General features: G+C 41.5%; 1 protein-coding gene and 1 non-coding gene across 2 annotated transcripts; one reads left to right on the top strand and one right to left on the bottom strand.

Annotated features, from left to right (window-relative positions):
- Window positions 1–462: 462 nt before the first annotated feature.
- Window positions 463–8215, bottom strand: lfng (LFNG O-fucosylpeptide 3-beta-N-acetylglucosaminyltransferase). The gene is made up of 8 exons (XM_044180221.1): window positions 7657–8215; window positions 3663–3711; window positions 3352–3454; window positions 3106–3259; window positions 2915–3000; window positions 2430–2595; window positions 2230–2315; window positions 463–2128 (listed from the first exon to the last, which is right to left on the bottom strand). The coding sequence occupies exons 1-8, from the start codon at window positions 8068–8070 to the stop codon at window positions 2062–2064; spliced, it is 1125 nt and encodes a 374-aa protein (XP_044036156.1). The 5' UTR covers window positions 8071–8215; the 3' UTR covers window positions 463–2061.
- Window positions 8216–13758: 5543 nt separating this feature from the next.
- trnac-gca lies at window positions 13759–13830 on the top strand. The gene has a single exon. It is a non-coding gene; the product is annotated as a tRNA-Cys (tRNA).
- The last annotated feature ends 1367 nt before the right edge of the window (window positions 13831–15197 follow it).

The following is a 15197-nucleotide window of genomic DNA, read 5'->3' as shown; positions in this document are numbered from 1 at the left end:
GGAGTTGAAGTATAAAGTAGCGTGAAATAGAAATACTCAAGTAAAGTACATGTACCTCAAAATGGTACTTAAGTTCCACCACTAGTTGCCTCATTCATGCATCAATATCTTTGTGGTCAACATGTTCTACCAATTTTATGAGAGTTTCTTCTGGTTTCCACGGCAACGACAACCAACTTTGGTTGTTAAGTATCTATATTATAAAATAAATACCTGTCTATAGCGCTTTTGAAGCACTTTGAGTGGTCGGAAGACTAGAAAGGCGCTATACAAGTACAGTCCGTTTACCAGTTGTTCCCTTGCTACCAGATTTTCCTTTTGATTAAAGAGATTAAGAGTGATTAGAGAGTTCAAGTGTCTTTAATCATTAAGTAAGTACAAAAAAAAAACATGATTATTTTGAACATTAAATGTATCATCTTGAACTTGGAAGAAAGTCAAATAAAAACATGACCAAATATGTAAAGTTTCTCAGTGGTTATGCACTTTTATTCAAAGTTTTAAGTCCCACCGTGGGTCCCGTGGTAGTTAATACCAGGATCAGCTCATAATCCCTGAGAAGCCAGTATTGGGAATGAACTGTTCAAAGCCTCCAGATACTGGAGAATAAACACCACAGTCATTTAACATAGTTCAAAGCAGTACAAATATCATGTCCAGGTCATTAAAAGCGTATGTAAACCACAAAGGGAATATTACATTCTAAACATTATTCAATCACTACTAATTTAAACATAGGCACAGTACACAATACTGTATTCAGTATGTACAGTGTAACCCAATATGGGTAAGAGATGACACAGAGGGAACAAACACCTCCATGTGGAAACACTGATGTTGCTCTTGTTAAGTTCTCACCTCTCAGGCCTCAACAGTACCCAGCCAGTTTTATGTGTAGATAAGGAACATTAATGTTAATAATAACAGAGAGGCTCATCAGTCTTTTGTGCAAACTATTATAGACTGTAACTCAGATTACACATGTGGTTATTATTTAGATGCCATTGATTCAAGATATTTTATTCTTTGCTATTTTGGGTTATTTTTAGATGGCATTCATCCAAGATAAAAGTCACTAGTTCTCCACTGTTGAACCTTAAGAGGTGAGCGTCTTTCCAGGAGCAAATATCAGCTCATTTGAAACTCAGGTGTGCAATTTTTAAAACAAAAAACAAAAAACAAAAAAACATTTCAAAGCAATTCAAAAGCTGATTGTAACCCCAAATCAAAATCTCACCCACTCATTATTTTTCCCTGATTGTAACAAATGCAAGGAGTGTTATTAAATACATAAGAATGAATAGATATTGAGATTTTGAGGGGTTGTTATTCTTTTTTTGTTAGTTTGGACACAAATCTGAAGCATGTCATTAAAGGACGTAAATTAGGTCAGTTCACCAAAAAATATCAAAAAGGGAAAAGTGCTTTGTCCTGACATACTTCAGATTAGGTCACCCAATGACGCATTTGGAAATCTGCCTACTGCCAGCTCAGGTTGTGGGAGAAATAACACTGTTAACTTAAAAAGCACAACAATATCTTCATCTTAGACCGTTTGTCCGGAGTCATCAGAGTTAAAAGATCTAAACAGAAATGCTTTAAAAATGCCAATTATATGTGATAAAAGCCAAAAAGCCTACAAACAAAGACCTCTATGGCTTTGCATTTTAAAAGCTAAAACATAAAAGAAATGTTAATGTAAAGCTGGCAAAAAAGCTTGAATATATGACAATACATTCTATGAGAATTGCAGATACATTTACAAGCAACATATACATCACAAAGCTCAACTGATTGCCTGCAAAGCTTAAACGCTGAAAGCTACTTCCTGCCGAGAGCTGGAGTCCTCCATCCGAGCATTATGGGACAAGGTCCTGGCTCCGGACAGGAAGGAATAGTCGCAAGGCGGGCCGCACAGCAGCCCAAGTAAAACTATTAAAGACCGCACACAACTGCAGCAAGAATACAGCAGCTGCGCGGTCTAATACTAAACATTGGTCCCCACGAGCCTTTCAGATACCGAGGCACGACGGGGACGAGGATGAGAAAGGAGCGGTCACCCTAAAAGGCAACCTGTGGGGGACACCATGGGGTGTCTGGATACAGGAGACAGTGCACAGACTTGAACCTGGAAGACAGAGATAAGAGGGTTAGAGTTAGATTTGCTGAAAACTGTTTAACCTGAGACTGAAACTATGTCACGTCATTAAATACAGAACAGTCTCTCACCTTGATGGATCCTCCTCCACAGGAAAAGCCCCTTTCAAATTGATGATGTTGCTCTTATTTTCAAACATCCCATAACTGAGGGTGATCTGGAAGAAGAAGAAAAAAACATGAGCAACATAGAAAAAACATCAATGTCACACTGGTTGATGACGGATACTGATCATGTTTTAAAAAAAAAACATGAGATATAAGCCTCTCACCTGCTTGTGTATCTCAGATCTTGACACTTGTTGCAGGTTCTCCAGGTGGGAGTGAAACAGGTTGCTGCGGGTCAGAGGAACCCCCAGAACCGACTCGATGATGTAGCCGATGGTGCAGTCGTCGGGCAGGCGGATCTTCTCCGCCGTGTTCATAAAGTGACCGCCACTGGAAAGACCAAAAAAATAGACAGACACCTGGTCAGAGTTGATGTGACACACCTACTGGTTGCCATAGTGTACTTATTCAGCATTTCTAAACATATAACCTGGACAATCTTGATAGGCTAATTCTCTATACTGAACACACAGTTGTGATATTATTATTTTGAAAAGCAAACAAGCATATTTCCTAAAATGTGGTTTTCTTTTGACTGACTATCGCGGCATTTTTTCCTATTTTCATCTTCAAGACAAATACACAAGGTACAAATGTCTCTGTAGTACAGTAATAATACAGGATGTGTTTAAGTGTGTCTGTATCTTACCTGGCCCATGGGCTCATCTTCAGTGCCAGACCCCGGCTCACACAGAAGCCTGCTCCTCCAGTAGCAAACCAGAAGTTGACTGGTTTCTATAAGAACGCAGAAAAAGTTTGTTAATATGCAGAATTATCTGACAAATAATCTGTATGATCTTGAAAATATTATACTACAAAAAACAAGAATCTTCTACGTACCATCTTATTGTCCCCTAGCCTCTCTGTGGCCTCTATGGGCCGGTCCAGGCTGGGTTTACCAAGATACATGTCCTGGGTGTGGGGGTACTGGGACAGGAACTTCACTAGAGTCTGAACATTCACGTAGTTGTCATCATCTACATGACAGAACCACCTAAGAAGCAGAAACAGAATAATTATTATTTCCTTAGAAATTCAGACTAATAAAAAAAATCAAAATAAATATCAAATGTAAGTGATACTTACTTTTTCCCCGACTCTATGAACTTGTCATATTCCACCGCCATCTTGCAAGACAGAGCTTGTCGGCTATGAGCTGCAGAGCAGTTGGTGTTGATTGCATGACTCCCTGTGGCAACAATGAAAGAAATAAAGATGACACCATCAATGGAGGCTCTATGTATTTTAATAGCATATTTCACTGAGGCAAAAAGCTCAGCAGTTTTTGTATGACCTTTACAATATGACTTGGTCTCTAATAAATTTAGAGTTAGCTCCCTGTCTAATAAAACAATGTGCATCTCTGTTTCTAACATGAAATTCCTCATAAAACTTACCAATTTTCTTTTTTAGCTCCTCATCTTCTCCGTCTGTGAAGATGTAGGTCTATAAAGAAACAAGGGAAATTACAGATGAGTGGACTTATCTTTAAATCCATGAAATCAAAACAACTTTGGATGATCATGTGAAGCGGTCACACGATCAGATTTAACAGTGTGTCCAAAGTCCTCTTTGCTAACATCCAGTGTGATTAGCATCAGTCAACATGTCTTTTATGCAGTGGAAAACACATTGAGTTAAACAACCCTCTGCTCTAATAAAGGCCTTTTGTCCTGCGTTTCACTCTCTCCATGGCAACTATGCCGCCGCCCCGAAGCATCCCAGACACAGAACAAAGCAGGAGGCAGACTGTCCGCCCCCACACACACCCCTTTCATGTATCCCATCCCCCGGCTGAGCCCCTTCACTCTGCTGGACCTGCTGCCGGGTTTCAACGTGTTGAATACAGCTAAACCAGTAGCATACAGATCTGACAAACCACCAACACAATCCTCTGTGTGCTCGCCGCTGTATGACTGACAGACTCAAGAATCAAACCACGAGACTCCAGGCGCTTGTTAAATGTTGCAGTTAGTCATAAAAGCAGTTAACAACAAAGGGCACCTTACAGGAACACACTTTATAAGGAGCAGGGTAAGATTAGACTGCTCTTTATGATAGCTCACACTGAGCAGGTGCAAGCTGCTGAATAGCGATGATGAAAAGGCTGCTGGCCCTGGGCTTTGTAACTGCCAGTGGTCTGTTTACTCTTCACCTCAGGTGAGGCAGCACCTGCCGAACATCATGCTACCTTATCTATGCCACGTGTCTCTACACGCCAGGTTGTGGTGCTTTAACCCTCATTGACAGCAGTATAAGCCAGATTCCTGCAAGTTTGCTACCCTGCTGCTGAGTGACTATGCATCTATAAACAAGCAGCTGACTGATCTTTCTATTCCACTTTTCTTTTTCGGCACAAGGAGCAAACTCTGAGCAGATGTTGCTTGATGTTGAAGCCATGAGCCTGTATTTGTTTAAGGAAGGGTGGTGGTTTCACTGGTGAAGGTAAAGCACACTGAATAGACTTAGAATAGTCTAATCACTGAGGCAGCTGCCAGAGCTGCCAAGGCACTGACAGAAAGAGAGGGAGGGGGGATGGAGGAGAGGGGTGGAATCTCACTGCTGATTAGTAAATCGAAAACCGTGTGTGGCCATTCACCCCCACTTCAACTCCTATCCTGCCCCCCTCCAGGCCACATACACAGCCAGAGCCTCTTGAATAGAACAATGCTGTGAGTTTTCCTGCTGGGTAAAGTCTCCACTGGGTAAATTCTAAATATGTTTGCCAGCATTTGCATACAGCTGCAGGAGTTAACTAAGGAGAAACCTCCCAGGGAAGGTTTTTTTTTCTGTCTTTGTTTCTTAACTGAAACAGTTACTTTCATAGAATACTAATTCATACCAAAAAAAAAGAAAAGATGGCTGTGTGTGAAGCAGAGATAAGAGGCGAGGGGGCACAGGGTGAGGAGAAGGGGGAGATGAGAGCAAAGAGTGGTGAGGCTGCACTCCTGATCACAGGAAGGCCTGGCACGGCCCTGTCTGAGCTGAACGTGGTGCCTGGCTGGCTGTCTCCAGGAAGGAAGGGCACCAGGCTCCCCTCCCTCCATCAACCACTTCCACCCCGGCTCCTTCCCCCCTTCTGTCCTAGAAATTCAAAGCATTTTCAGTGCTTTTCATCAGGACAAATGATTTGTACAGCAGATTACAGGAGTGCTAGAATGAGTGCAGCAGGGACAACGTGTAGTAAAGATGAGGTAAATGGCATGTAAACTGTGCATCTGTGCAAAAGTTATCTTCTAAAACAACTGCTTTTTAACACCAGGCTGTCCTCTTCAATGACAACCACCCACTTTCTGACCGCTTGTACTTTACTGCTCCACAGTGAAGCCATCTGATTAACTCAAGTACAGCACCAAGCGTTTTTTCTACATGCTAAAAGCGCTCATTGTTGGAGTTATTATCGTACTCTTGTAAGAGAGGAATGCATGGCACACCATGAAGATGTCGGTGCCAGCTGCAAAATGAATTTACGCTCTGATAAAAGCAGCTACTACGTGCCAGTTTTACAAATCAATTAACTGCTGATCTACACTCTGGAACAGGAAGTACTGTGATACATTTTGTTCTTTTGTTTTATGACCCTGCTCTCAGTATGAAGTTATATTGTTCCAGACTGATTAATGGGGAAAACAGGAAGAGGTACTGTATTTGAAAAAGTTATATAATGACTTGTGATGAAAAAGAAGCTTTCTGTTTCAAAAGCACTGATTCACAGATTAATTCTGGGTCTGGTATTTATTAGCCACAAAGGGTAACCTTTTACATAAAGATACTAACTGGATGGATTTGCAAAAAAATGCTATTTATGCTCTGAATGGGCTCAAAGATTAAGAAGGCCAGAGGCACTATTGTGTCAACACAGCTATCAGAGATAATCTACCCTCCCTGTTCTCATGTAAACAGCAGCAGATAGCAACTCCATCTGCATACGAGTTAAGAGATCTCACTTTGAGTAGAAACAGTCACAAATAAAAAAGTCTTAGAAATAATACTTTTGTCCCTTGTGTCTGCTGCTACAAAAGCGATCCAAACTCCACAGATGTTCATCAGCTGAGCGTGAGAATCAAACCTGAACATGGAGGATGGCCATATGTACATGGTGGGAACTCAGAGCATCATATGGCTGGCATTAAGGCCGTCCTTTGTTCTGTCTCTCCTGACCACCTGTCACCCTTCCTCCAGGAACTCCCTCTTGCATTGTGGGCTCAGTCTGTCCTTTTTGTCTGCGCAGCCACCCACCAGCTGCCTGCCTATAAGCCCTGTTGTTAACTCTGTCGGATGGGTTACCTAACATCATCCAGTACAGTGATTGCAACTAGCTAAAGCTAGCAATTAGCACAATCTGGTCACATATAAGCAGATGTTATAGCGCATGGTTCGGACATCAGTGTGAGCTATGCAGATAATTCTGTCTGATCATTATTATAACATGTGAGGGCTGGGTGATTGTGCCTATTATTATCACAATTTTCCTCGAGAGAAGAAACTTCTCCCCAAACCTTACTGGTGCTAGAGAGAGACATGGTTTGAAGAAGAGAAAACCTGTGTGTGACAGCACCCAAGGCAAATTAAAAAGACTTTTGAAAAAGCACATAGGACATCTCTAGGTGCAGGATAAAATCAATTTGACTAGCAACTGTTTTCTTCACACTATAGCCGTGCATGTCTTTGTGCACGCTCTAAAAGAGCTTGGTTCTCAAGGCCACATTTTCAAACTCAGCGTGCTGCTTCCCAACACAAACTTGCCTATAGATGCACCCCTTTGTCCCAGGCATCCCCTTAACGAAGCCCCCGTTTCCCCATCCCTCCAGTAAGCTTGACCCAGACTCAGCTCCCACGTTCCCATGGAGAGAGGGGAGACAAGGGGCTGGGAAAGCTTTTCTTTCCCCTTCAGAAAGACGCTTTGTTAGTCCTGGAAGGGGGACAGCACTGGAGTCGGTGCTGTGAAGCATCCATTGCACCAGGGGCATTCACAGGGACACCCAAAAAAGAGGAGGGATAATAGAGAGTGGGGAGAGAGGGGGGCTGAAAGAGGGAGAAGAGGGAGTCCTGAATCTGCTCCCTCCGTTCTCAGGGACATCACTCAGAGGAGAATAAAAAGTGACAGAGCCGAAGAAATTCAGCATGGTTAACAGGGGTTGTGCGGCTATTTCAGTGTGTCATCTGGTGATAAGGGGAACAATGCTGCACTGTAAGCAGCCATCACCTCCATGTGTACACTGGCTTATTGTTCAGCTCTGCAGCACAGGCTCAGAAACAATGATATCAGCCCACAAACATGCAGATCACTTCTTAAAATATACACTTTTAGCTCGTGCATGCGCAGTATTTGATAAACAGTTGATAAAAACTTGAATGATATCAAGAATTAAGTTTGCAATTTTCCTTTACCTGCTGCATGTTTCTTGAGATCCATGTGTCCAGAAGCAGATTCAGCCTGGACTGATGGAACTTCTTGGTGGTCTTCACAGCGATGAAGATGTCATCAGCGATGATGTCCTCAGCTGGAGGCGGGTCAGCGGTGGACGCTGAGGAGCGCGCGGGCTTCTCCACCTCCCTCCGTCCCCGGGTCAGTTTGGTGAAGTACGCTGAGAATCCTCTCTTCACCTGCCCGCTCCCGACTTGTGCGTCTTGCTCTTCCTGCGCGGCGTCTTGGAGCAGAGAGCGCGTCCCGGTGTCCTCTCCGTTCGTCTCCTCATCCACCTGAACCCGGTGATGCTGCATAGCAACCAGGAGCAGCAGCAGGCAGAGAGAGGCTGTGCTGGCTACACAGATGGTTGTCTTCTTTCCATTATTTTTCAACATGATTAAACTTAAAAAAGACTAAAAAACTATATAGTGGCGCAACGAATCCCCAATGCAAAGTCCATATGGTATTTTATTCTCAATAAAACACAAACGGATAAGCGGAAGGTCCGTCAGGGTGCATAGCTGAATAGCAAATAAGTGATTTGTTACGTGGGAAAATATATAAGCTTTCATGCTGGCCACGCCTCATAGGAGGTCCTTGAATGCAGCATGCCAGCCAGTGATGCAGCAATGGGGCGTGGTTACAGTTTTGTCTGTGCGTGTGTCTGCTGTGTGCGTGTGTGTGTGAGTGTCACCTACAGAGTTCAGTTTGGCTTTACAGATAAAGAAAACAAACCTGCAGGTGGTCTGAAAGGTGTGTTTCAAACTGCAAAACTTCACCTGCATCATTCACACAGCACTGCCTGTGACTCTTCTGGATAAAAAGGTTTATCCTCCAGATCTAAGTTTGCAGTCAGACTTTAGACCGGCAAAGCTATTTGAATTCAGCCAAGCGTGAGCTGGGTGTTCACCAGAGAAGCAGCCTCTATTGTTCTTCACTGACCTTGTGTGGACTCGAATACACTAAACAGTTGGCCATTCCTAAACACTTGTTATTCAAATTCTGGCACTCACAACTGAGTGCCGTCTGGTGCTGGGCTGTTGACCAAAAGACATGAGCTCCATTTAGACCAACATGCAGCTGGTGGAGCCTCAGTAACCCCCCGACTCTCAGCAACCACCAGATTTAGACAGCGTAGTATCAAACAAATGTCTGGTTAAACAGAGATCTTCAAGGACATTTTCAACGTTGGTCCTTCAAGCCAAACTTCCTCCTCCTGGGGCATTTAACAGTATCCAGTGTATGAAGATAAACCTTTAAGGCAGCTGAAAACACAGATGTTTCTGGTCTCAATCCAGATATTGGGTAAGATCACCTTGTCATCAATGTTGGCCTTTAAGGTGTATGAGGCAAAGGCTGAGTCACATCCTTCATGTCTTTAATACATTTTTAATACATCCTCCTTATCCAGTTAACTCCTCTGTCTTTACTTGCAGTTGCACCAGCATGAATAATGTTTTTTTCCAAATCTTTTGCAAGAGCAAAACTTATCTTCCATTGCAGGTGCTTTTTTCTTTTTCCTTCTGGGACACACAGAACATAAGTTACCTCTCTGCTTTGTTGCTCCTGACAAGGCCTTTTGTTCACCTTTTACAATTGTGCATAGAAAGGCGACTAAAAGCAAGTATAAGAAACCAGGCAGAGGGGGTTGTCTCTGTGGCCTTCATTTTTCTTCGATCAACCATCTCTTTCTGCTGGGCTTGCAGGTCACTCCTTTTGGTCCTTTTGGACTTGTGAAAACAATGTCAGTTATTAAAATGGCAAGTGAAAGAGTTCGCCAGTTGTATTAGCTCCAACCTCCCCCTCGGTTCACAGTTTATTTCAGCCTTTTGATTCCTCTACTGACACAGACAGACAAACGCTTTCTTGTCCCTTTTGAAATCACCCCACAACTCCCCCTCATCTTTGACATCCCCCTTCTAACATTACTACTGAATACCAGTGAGATTAAATCCAGTTTCTTCAGACAAGCCCACTTCCTCACCATAGTGCCCACAAACCCACAAATAAATACCATAATGTGCTTGATTTCCCCTGAGAGCCTAGTCAGATGGTAAAATTAAAGGGCTGCTATTTATAGTTCCTGCTTATACAAAGATGATTGCACATGATGCACATACAGCAGGTATCGCAGCATCCAGCATACACTGTGACCAGAGTGTCACAACTTCCGACAGCTGTCCAGAAAACATCATCAGAGCACTAAATATCTCTTTTTATTCGTTGATACACACCACAAAAACTGAAAACACATGTGCACACTCAGCTCTGTACAATGTCAGCTATAACTTGATACTCTGCATAGTGTATATAGATCCAACTTGTTGAAAAAAAAAAACATGGAAGACATTATCTCAAAGCCACATCTTTCTTTTCAAATCATAATGTTTCCATTTATTTTGTATTTCAGTCTGTTTAACATTCCTCAGGATGGTTCCCTGAATATTTCTGCTTTTTGAAGCTTTTGTTTATTACTGATTCAAATATGTATCCACTAAATTCCAGTCTTTCCCATTATAATCTAAGATGCTGCTGTGCAAGGTCAGCTAGCTGAGTCTTAGATCTCCTGCACACTAAACTCAGAATCTTGGATCATATTCTTAAAAACATATTTCCCCTTTACTGCTCCGTAATATCTACTTATATCCATATTTCATTCCAGTGGTGGACACAGGCTGTCTGAGGGGCCGGGGCGAAAAATTAAGAAGGGCACCAGCTGCGTGAGGTGGGGCACCAGCGGAAAGTCAGAAAGTCGTGATGCATTTATGGTGAAACAGTTCCAAATCCTGGTTAAGATTAGGTTAAGATTGTTTTATTATGTGACGCAGATTTAAAGTGTAACTTCTACACCTCTGCAATAAAAACACACGGGGAACCATTGACTCATTTTCTAGAATGTAGGGCAGCAGAGATGGCACTGCATCGTGTTTCCTCCACTAGAATGACACCATAGAAGGCACTTTTTTTCTGAGACATGCAGATTATAACTACACTGTAAAACATCGAATAGGAATTTAGTGGAATCAACTAATCTTTCGTCATTAACTTAATGTAAATAGAAATACGTTTTATTAATTTCAAGTTAATTCAACTTAACTGTTGAGTTAAACGAATTAACTACTGAGAGTTCACTCAACTCATCAAATTAACTAGCATATTAGCAGACTTCCCAGCATGCATTGTTTGAGAGTTAAAACTCTCCAGAGACCCTTCTTTTTTGTAGTTTAAAAAAAAAACAAATCTTGCTGTGACTTTAATACATGTTAGTAAGTCATGGGTGTTTCTTTTCATAATAATGACAACTAACCACAATGAAGGTTAGTAATGAATGCTTCTGCGTAAGTGTGAGCAAGAGCTATAAAAAGTGCAAATGGAATAAGACTACACTGATTACCCTCAGTGGGGATCAATCTTCAGTTCTGTTTATTTTCCCAGTATGGACACACTAGCTCTGATGGGATTACAGGTCACACCAGAAGTGAGAGCCAGGGAACCGGGCGTTCTCCTTAGAACTCGGTTTCAGTTTCCCTACTCATGCAACATTAGAGGAAACTCTCCAAGGACCATGGCTGAGAATGCTTCAGCTGCTAGAGAGAGAAATAAATACAACCCATTTTTATTGATCTACAGAGAGAGTTCCCATAAGTCTGAATGGATGTCTTTTCAGGTAAACACAAAAATACTCCATTTTAACTAAAAGTCCTGCAGGGAAAATGTCACGTAATTAAAAGTATGTGAGTATTATCAGCAAAATGTATCAAAGTCAAAGTGCTTGTAATTTTAAAAAATGGTTCCTGTGAGTGTTGTACTATATTGTTTATTATTACTTAGGCATCTATGTGTAAGCAGCATTTTACTGTTGTAGGTCAAGGTGGACATAGTTTTAACTATTCTACAACTATTGGGTGGTTTAATTTATAACAATACATCATATTTTATCAGATCATTATATGTTTTGTGTGTAAAATCTTAATTTAAGTAACTGAAGCTGTCAGATAAATGTGGTGGAGTTAAAAAGTACAAAATTTGCTTCTTTGACTGAAGTGAAGCAGAAGTATGAAGTAGCATCAAATGGAACTTCTCAAGTAAAGTACAAGTACTTCAAATTTGCACTTAAGTAAATGTACTGACAGTAGTTACTTTCCACCACTGGTATCATGACCATTACAATACTAATGCAACAGTAACAGAATGTCAGACTCAGTAAACACAATAAACAATAAATGTAAAATGTTTATTTTCTGTCAAATTTGATGCATTTGTTTTTCAGATTCGACCAGAAACAACTAGATTTTACTGTCCAATGAAAACAATGATTCCTCAGATTTCGTGATTTAGATTTTTTCAGATAAACTGAAGGATTCATTGTCATTGTATTTGTCGCTGCTGTTTATTTGCTATGGCATGATTTTTTTCAACTGTAAAGGGTTAACTAGAAGCTGAGGAGTGTCAGGTTACATGCTGGTAAGACATCTTTTATTTGTGATGATCTGAGTTACTACAATATCAACCTTGTTAAATCAGATCAGTTTCCGTCATATAGCCCACCAATCTTCTTTGTTTCACAACAGCATGGACTTCTCTTCACTGTACAAAATCACTTGTTACTGGAAACAAGATATTCACTGGAGACCCTTCAGGTTTATATTTCCACTAAGAGCTCAATAAACTCAAGGGACCTCTATAAGCTGCTGACAACTTTGAGTTATTTCCATATCATAATGTACATTTGGTTGGTGGTTGCATTTCCTATTTAAAAAAGCCGGTGAAAAGGTCCCTTGTGTTGGGATAAATGACTATTTTCTCAACCAATACACAGTCTCTTTTTGTCTGTGGCCTGTAACTACCTTGCTGGGGCGTACAATGGGAGATCCAGCAGACAATGAAAAGACACTGGAGTCATTGAAGCACTTTTAAATAGTTTGTTGTGTCCTCTCATCAGGCCCTTTCTCATTTAAATATATCAAATGTGTGAGCTATTGCAGAGGTGGTGTGCATAATCTGATTTGTTTTTCTCTGTAATCACGGGAGATTATATGTAATGTGTTTGTTGTGAATGCAAAATCGCCATGTCAGAGTTAGTTAACTTGTGATATTTTTTGGAGGATGTATCAGTAGCAATAAAGTTTACTCTAAATTTCTTGGCTAAATAAACAAGCTCAGTGCTCTGAGGCGAGGGAGATTTTGCTGCAGAGGAGAAAGACACAACTCTGCAGATCCAATGAAAACAGGAAACTCACAGCTAGTGGTTCATGTCCTATTTTAAACCCCCCGTTATAATTGTTCCCTTTTCACTGCCCTCTCCATAACCAGGCGAACACAAGCTATTTGCATAACTGCTGAGACCTTCTCATCACCCCCTGCTCCTGCCCTATTTCCACTCTGTCAGCCTAATGCTTCCCAGCAGTCTTTGTGCCGGCTCTTGTTGTTCTGGGAACATCAAATGGTCGACACATTAAATTGGGAGGACTCTAGTCTAGTCTTTACAGACTCACAACTGTGGCTCCAAACAGAAATGCATTTAGTGGGACGGCCCAAATTGAAATCATCTCCCCCATTGGCATAGTTTCCTGTTTGTTGTCTCGTTTCTCAGCAGTGTCACAGGGAGGGCTTTATGTTGTAGTGCAGAGATATGATCTGTGTGTGTATTATGGTGGAAGAATAGGGCTGTGGGATCTGATACTGTGAAAATGACAGAGCAGTCTGATGTGTCAGACTCTCACGGGACAGCAGGCAGAGTGGAGCTGCAGAGGCTCCGCTGGGAAACTGCTGAGGTTACACTCCGGGAGTGTTATGTGAGTGTTACACACACACATTGTGTAATTTCTCTTTTTAATTCCAGAAGGAGATATGAGTGGCTAAACACTTGTGGGTTTAATGGTAACAGCCTCAATCAAAATGACTTGAGTTACGGTGGATTGCAGAATATGCACCAGTCTGAAATGAAATGAGATGTTAAGTGCAAAGGGACTATCGCCATTTCTTAACATCCCCATTTGGATAAAACTGGTTTCTGTGAAAGAGCTGGGCCTTCCTTCTCAAACAGTCATTGTTCAACTTCCTCTACTTCTTCTCAACTGTAAGGGGGTGTAGCTCAGTGGTAGAGCATTTGACTGCAGATCATGAGGTCTCTGGTTCAAATCCAGATACCCCCTGACCTTAGGCAGGAGTCACATATTTACAGAAATGACTTAATTGGAAAGTGCTTAATAAGCAAGAATCATTGAGCTGTGTTGTTAAAGTACTTTACATCCTGCTAAAACGTTTAGCCATGAGTGGGTGTAGCTCACTGGCAGAGCCTTCACTGTATCAAGAGGTCTTCAAATCTGACTCCTTATGCAGGAGTCAACATACAGAAATGACATCCTGTGAAGTTCATAAGCAATAGTCATTGAGCAGCAGAGCATTTGATACTATTTTGGTCATTGAAAAGGACAGAAAAGTTCATTATTAATTCCTGCAGTAAACTCCTGCACTAAGACGTTTGTGATTCCTTCATTTATGCTACTGGTGGCAACGTGACCACAGGTAAAAAGACGAGGGGGCTCCCTTGGGTCTCACACTTCAGAGCGTCCTGTTACTCAATCTGTTTAGAAATGTTCAAACCTCTGCAACCTCCTCACTTCCTGGGCCTCTGGGCTTTGTGGGATCTCCCAGCGGGCTGAAAGGAAACTATTGCAAACATTCCCCATCAGGAAAGGCCCGAATATTTCTGAGATGCTTGATGACCCCTGAGCTTTATCAGTATTTTATCTCCTGACACTGTGACACCACTCTGAGAACAATGACAGATGGGCCAGAATTTCAAGGTCAATCATTTCTACAAGATACATCTGTATCTATTTAGGATTTTAATGCATGTTTGCTCGGCATCCAGATGTCTATTAGCAACCATTAAGATTAATCATCTTTAGACAATCAAGGTTAATAACCCCCCTTCAGTTTCACAGTCTGTAAGATTTCAACCTTTCACTTATTGTTTTAAGGACTCATGTGGATTTTAGTTCATGTTTTGTAATGCAGAGCGGCAAAGTTCAGTCATGGCTTATTGTTTACCTAGAGTGAGCTACACAGGGAGCAGGGTGATATACAGCAACATGGGAGGCCAAACAAATTAGGGAGCCATAAAAATGAAAAGCAGATGTGTCTGTAGGGCAGTGAAATTACTTTATTGCTTTGTGAAAACAGTGAGAGACAATTTAGTAAATGCTGGCTAATTGTTGAAGACACTCTGGTAATTGATTGAACATGCAATGCTTAACATGTTTTTCCTTTTCTCTGTACTGTCCTTAAAAGTCATAAACCTATCTTGTCTTGGTTTTTTAAACCCAGACGGTATAATTTTTCTGTGATCTCTCGTCATTTTTCCAGCTTTGAAAGCTGTTATTTATTTGATGATCCGTTAATTGCTATTAAAATCAGGGAACTGGTGTTAAATGACAGCAGGGGGACTCTGTATTAAAGGATAAAGGGTAACAGGGCCAAGCAGGGGTTGCCACATGGTATATTGAACATACCACCT

The sequence above is a fragment of the Siniperca chuatsi genome, linkage group LG21 (assembly GCF_020085105.1).
Source record: "Siniperca chuatsi isolate FFG_IHB_CAS linkage group LG21, ASM2008510v1, whole genome shotgun sequence".
NCBI lineage: Eukaryota > Metazoa > Chordata > Actinopteri > Centrarchiformes > Sinipercidae > Siniperca > Siniperca chuatsi.
This window is presented reverse-complemented; position numbering and strand designations above follow the sequence as displayed.

Excerpts from the sequence above, each read along its gene's own strand:
- lfng (XM_044180221.1), bottom strand. The coding sequence starts at position 8,070 with ATGTTGAAAAATAATGGAAAGAAGACAACCATCTGTGTAGCCAGCACA. Across the intron at positions 3,712-7,656 it reads TCTCAAGAAACATGCAGCAG|ACCTACATCTTCACAGACGG; the intron begins GTAAAGGAAAAT and ends GTTTCTTTATAG. Across the intron at positions 3,001-3,105 it reads GGCTAGGGGACAATAAGATG|AAACCAGTCAACTTCTGGTT; the intron begins GTACGTAGAAGA and ends GCGTTCTTATAG.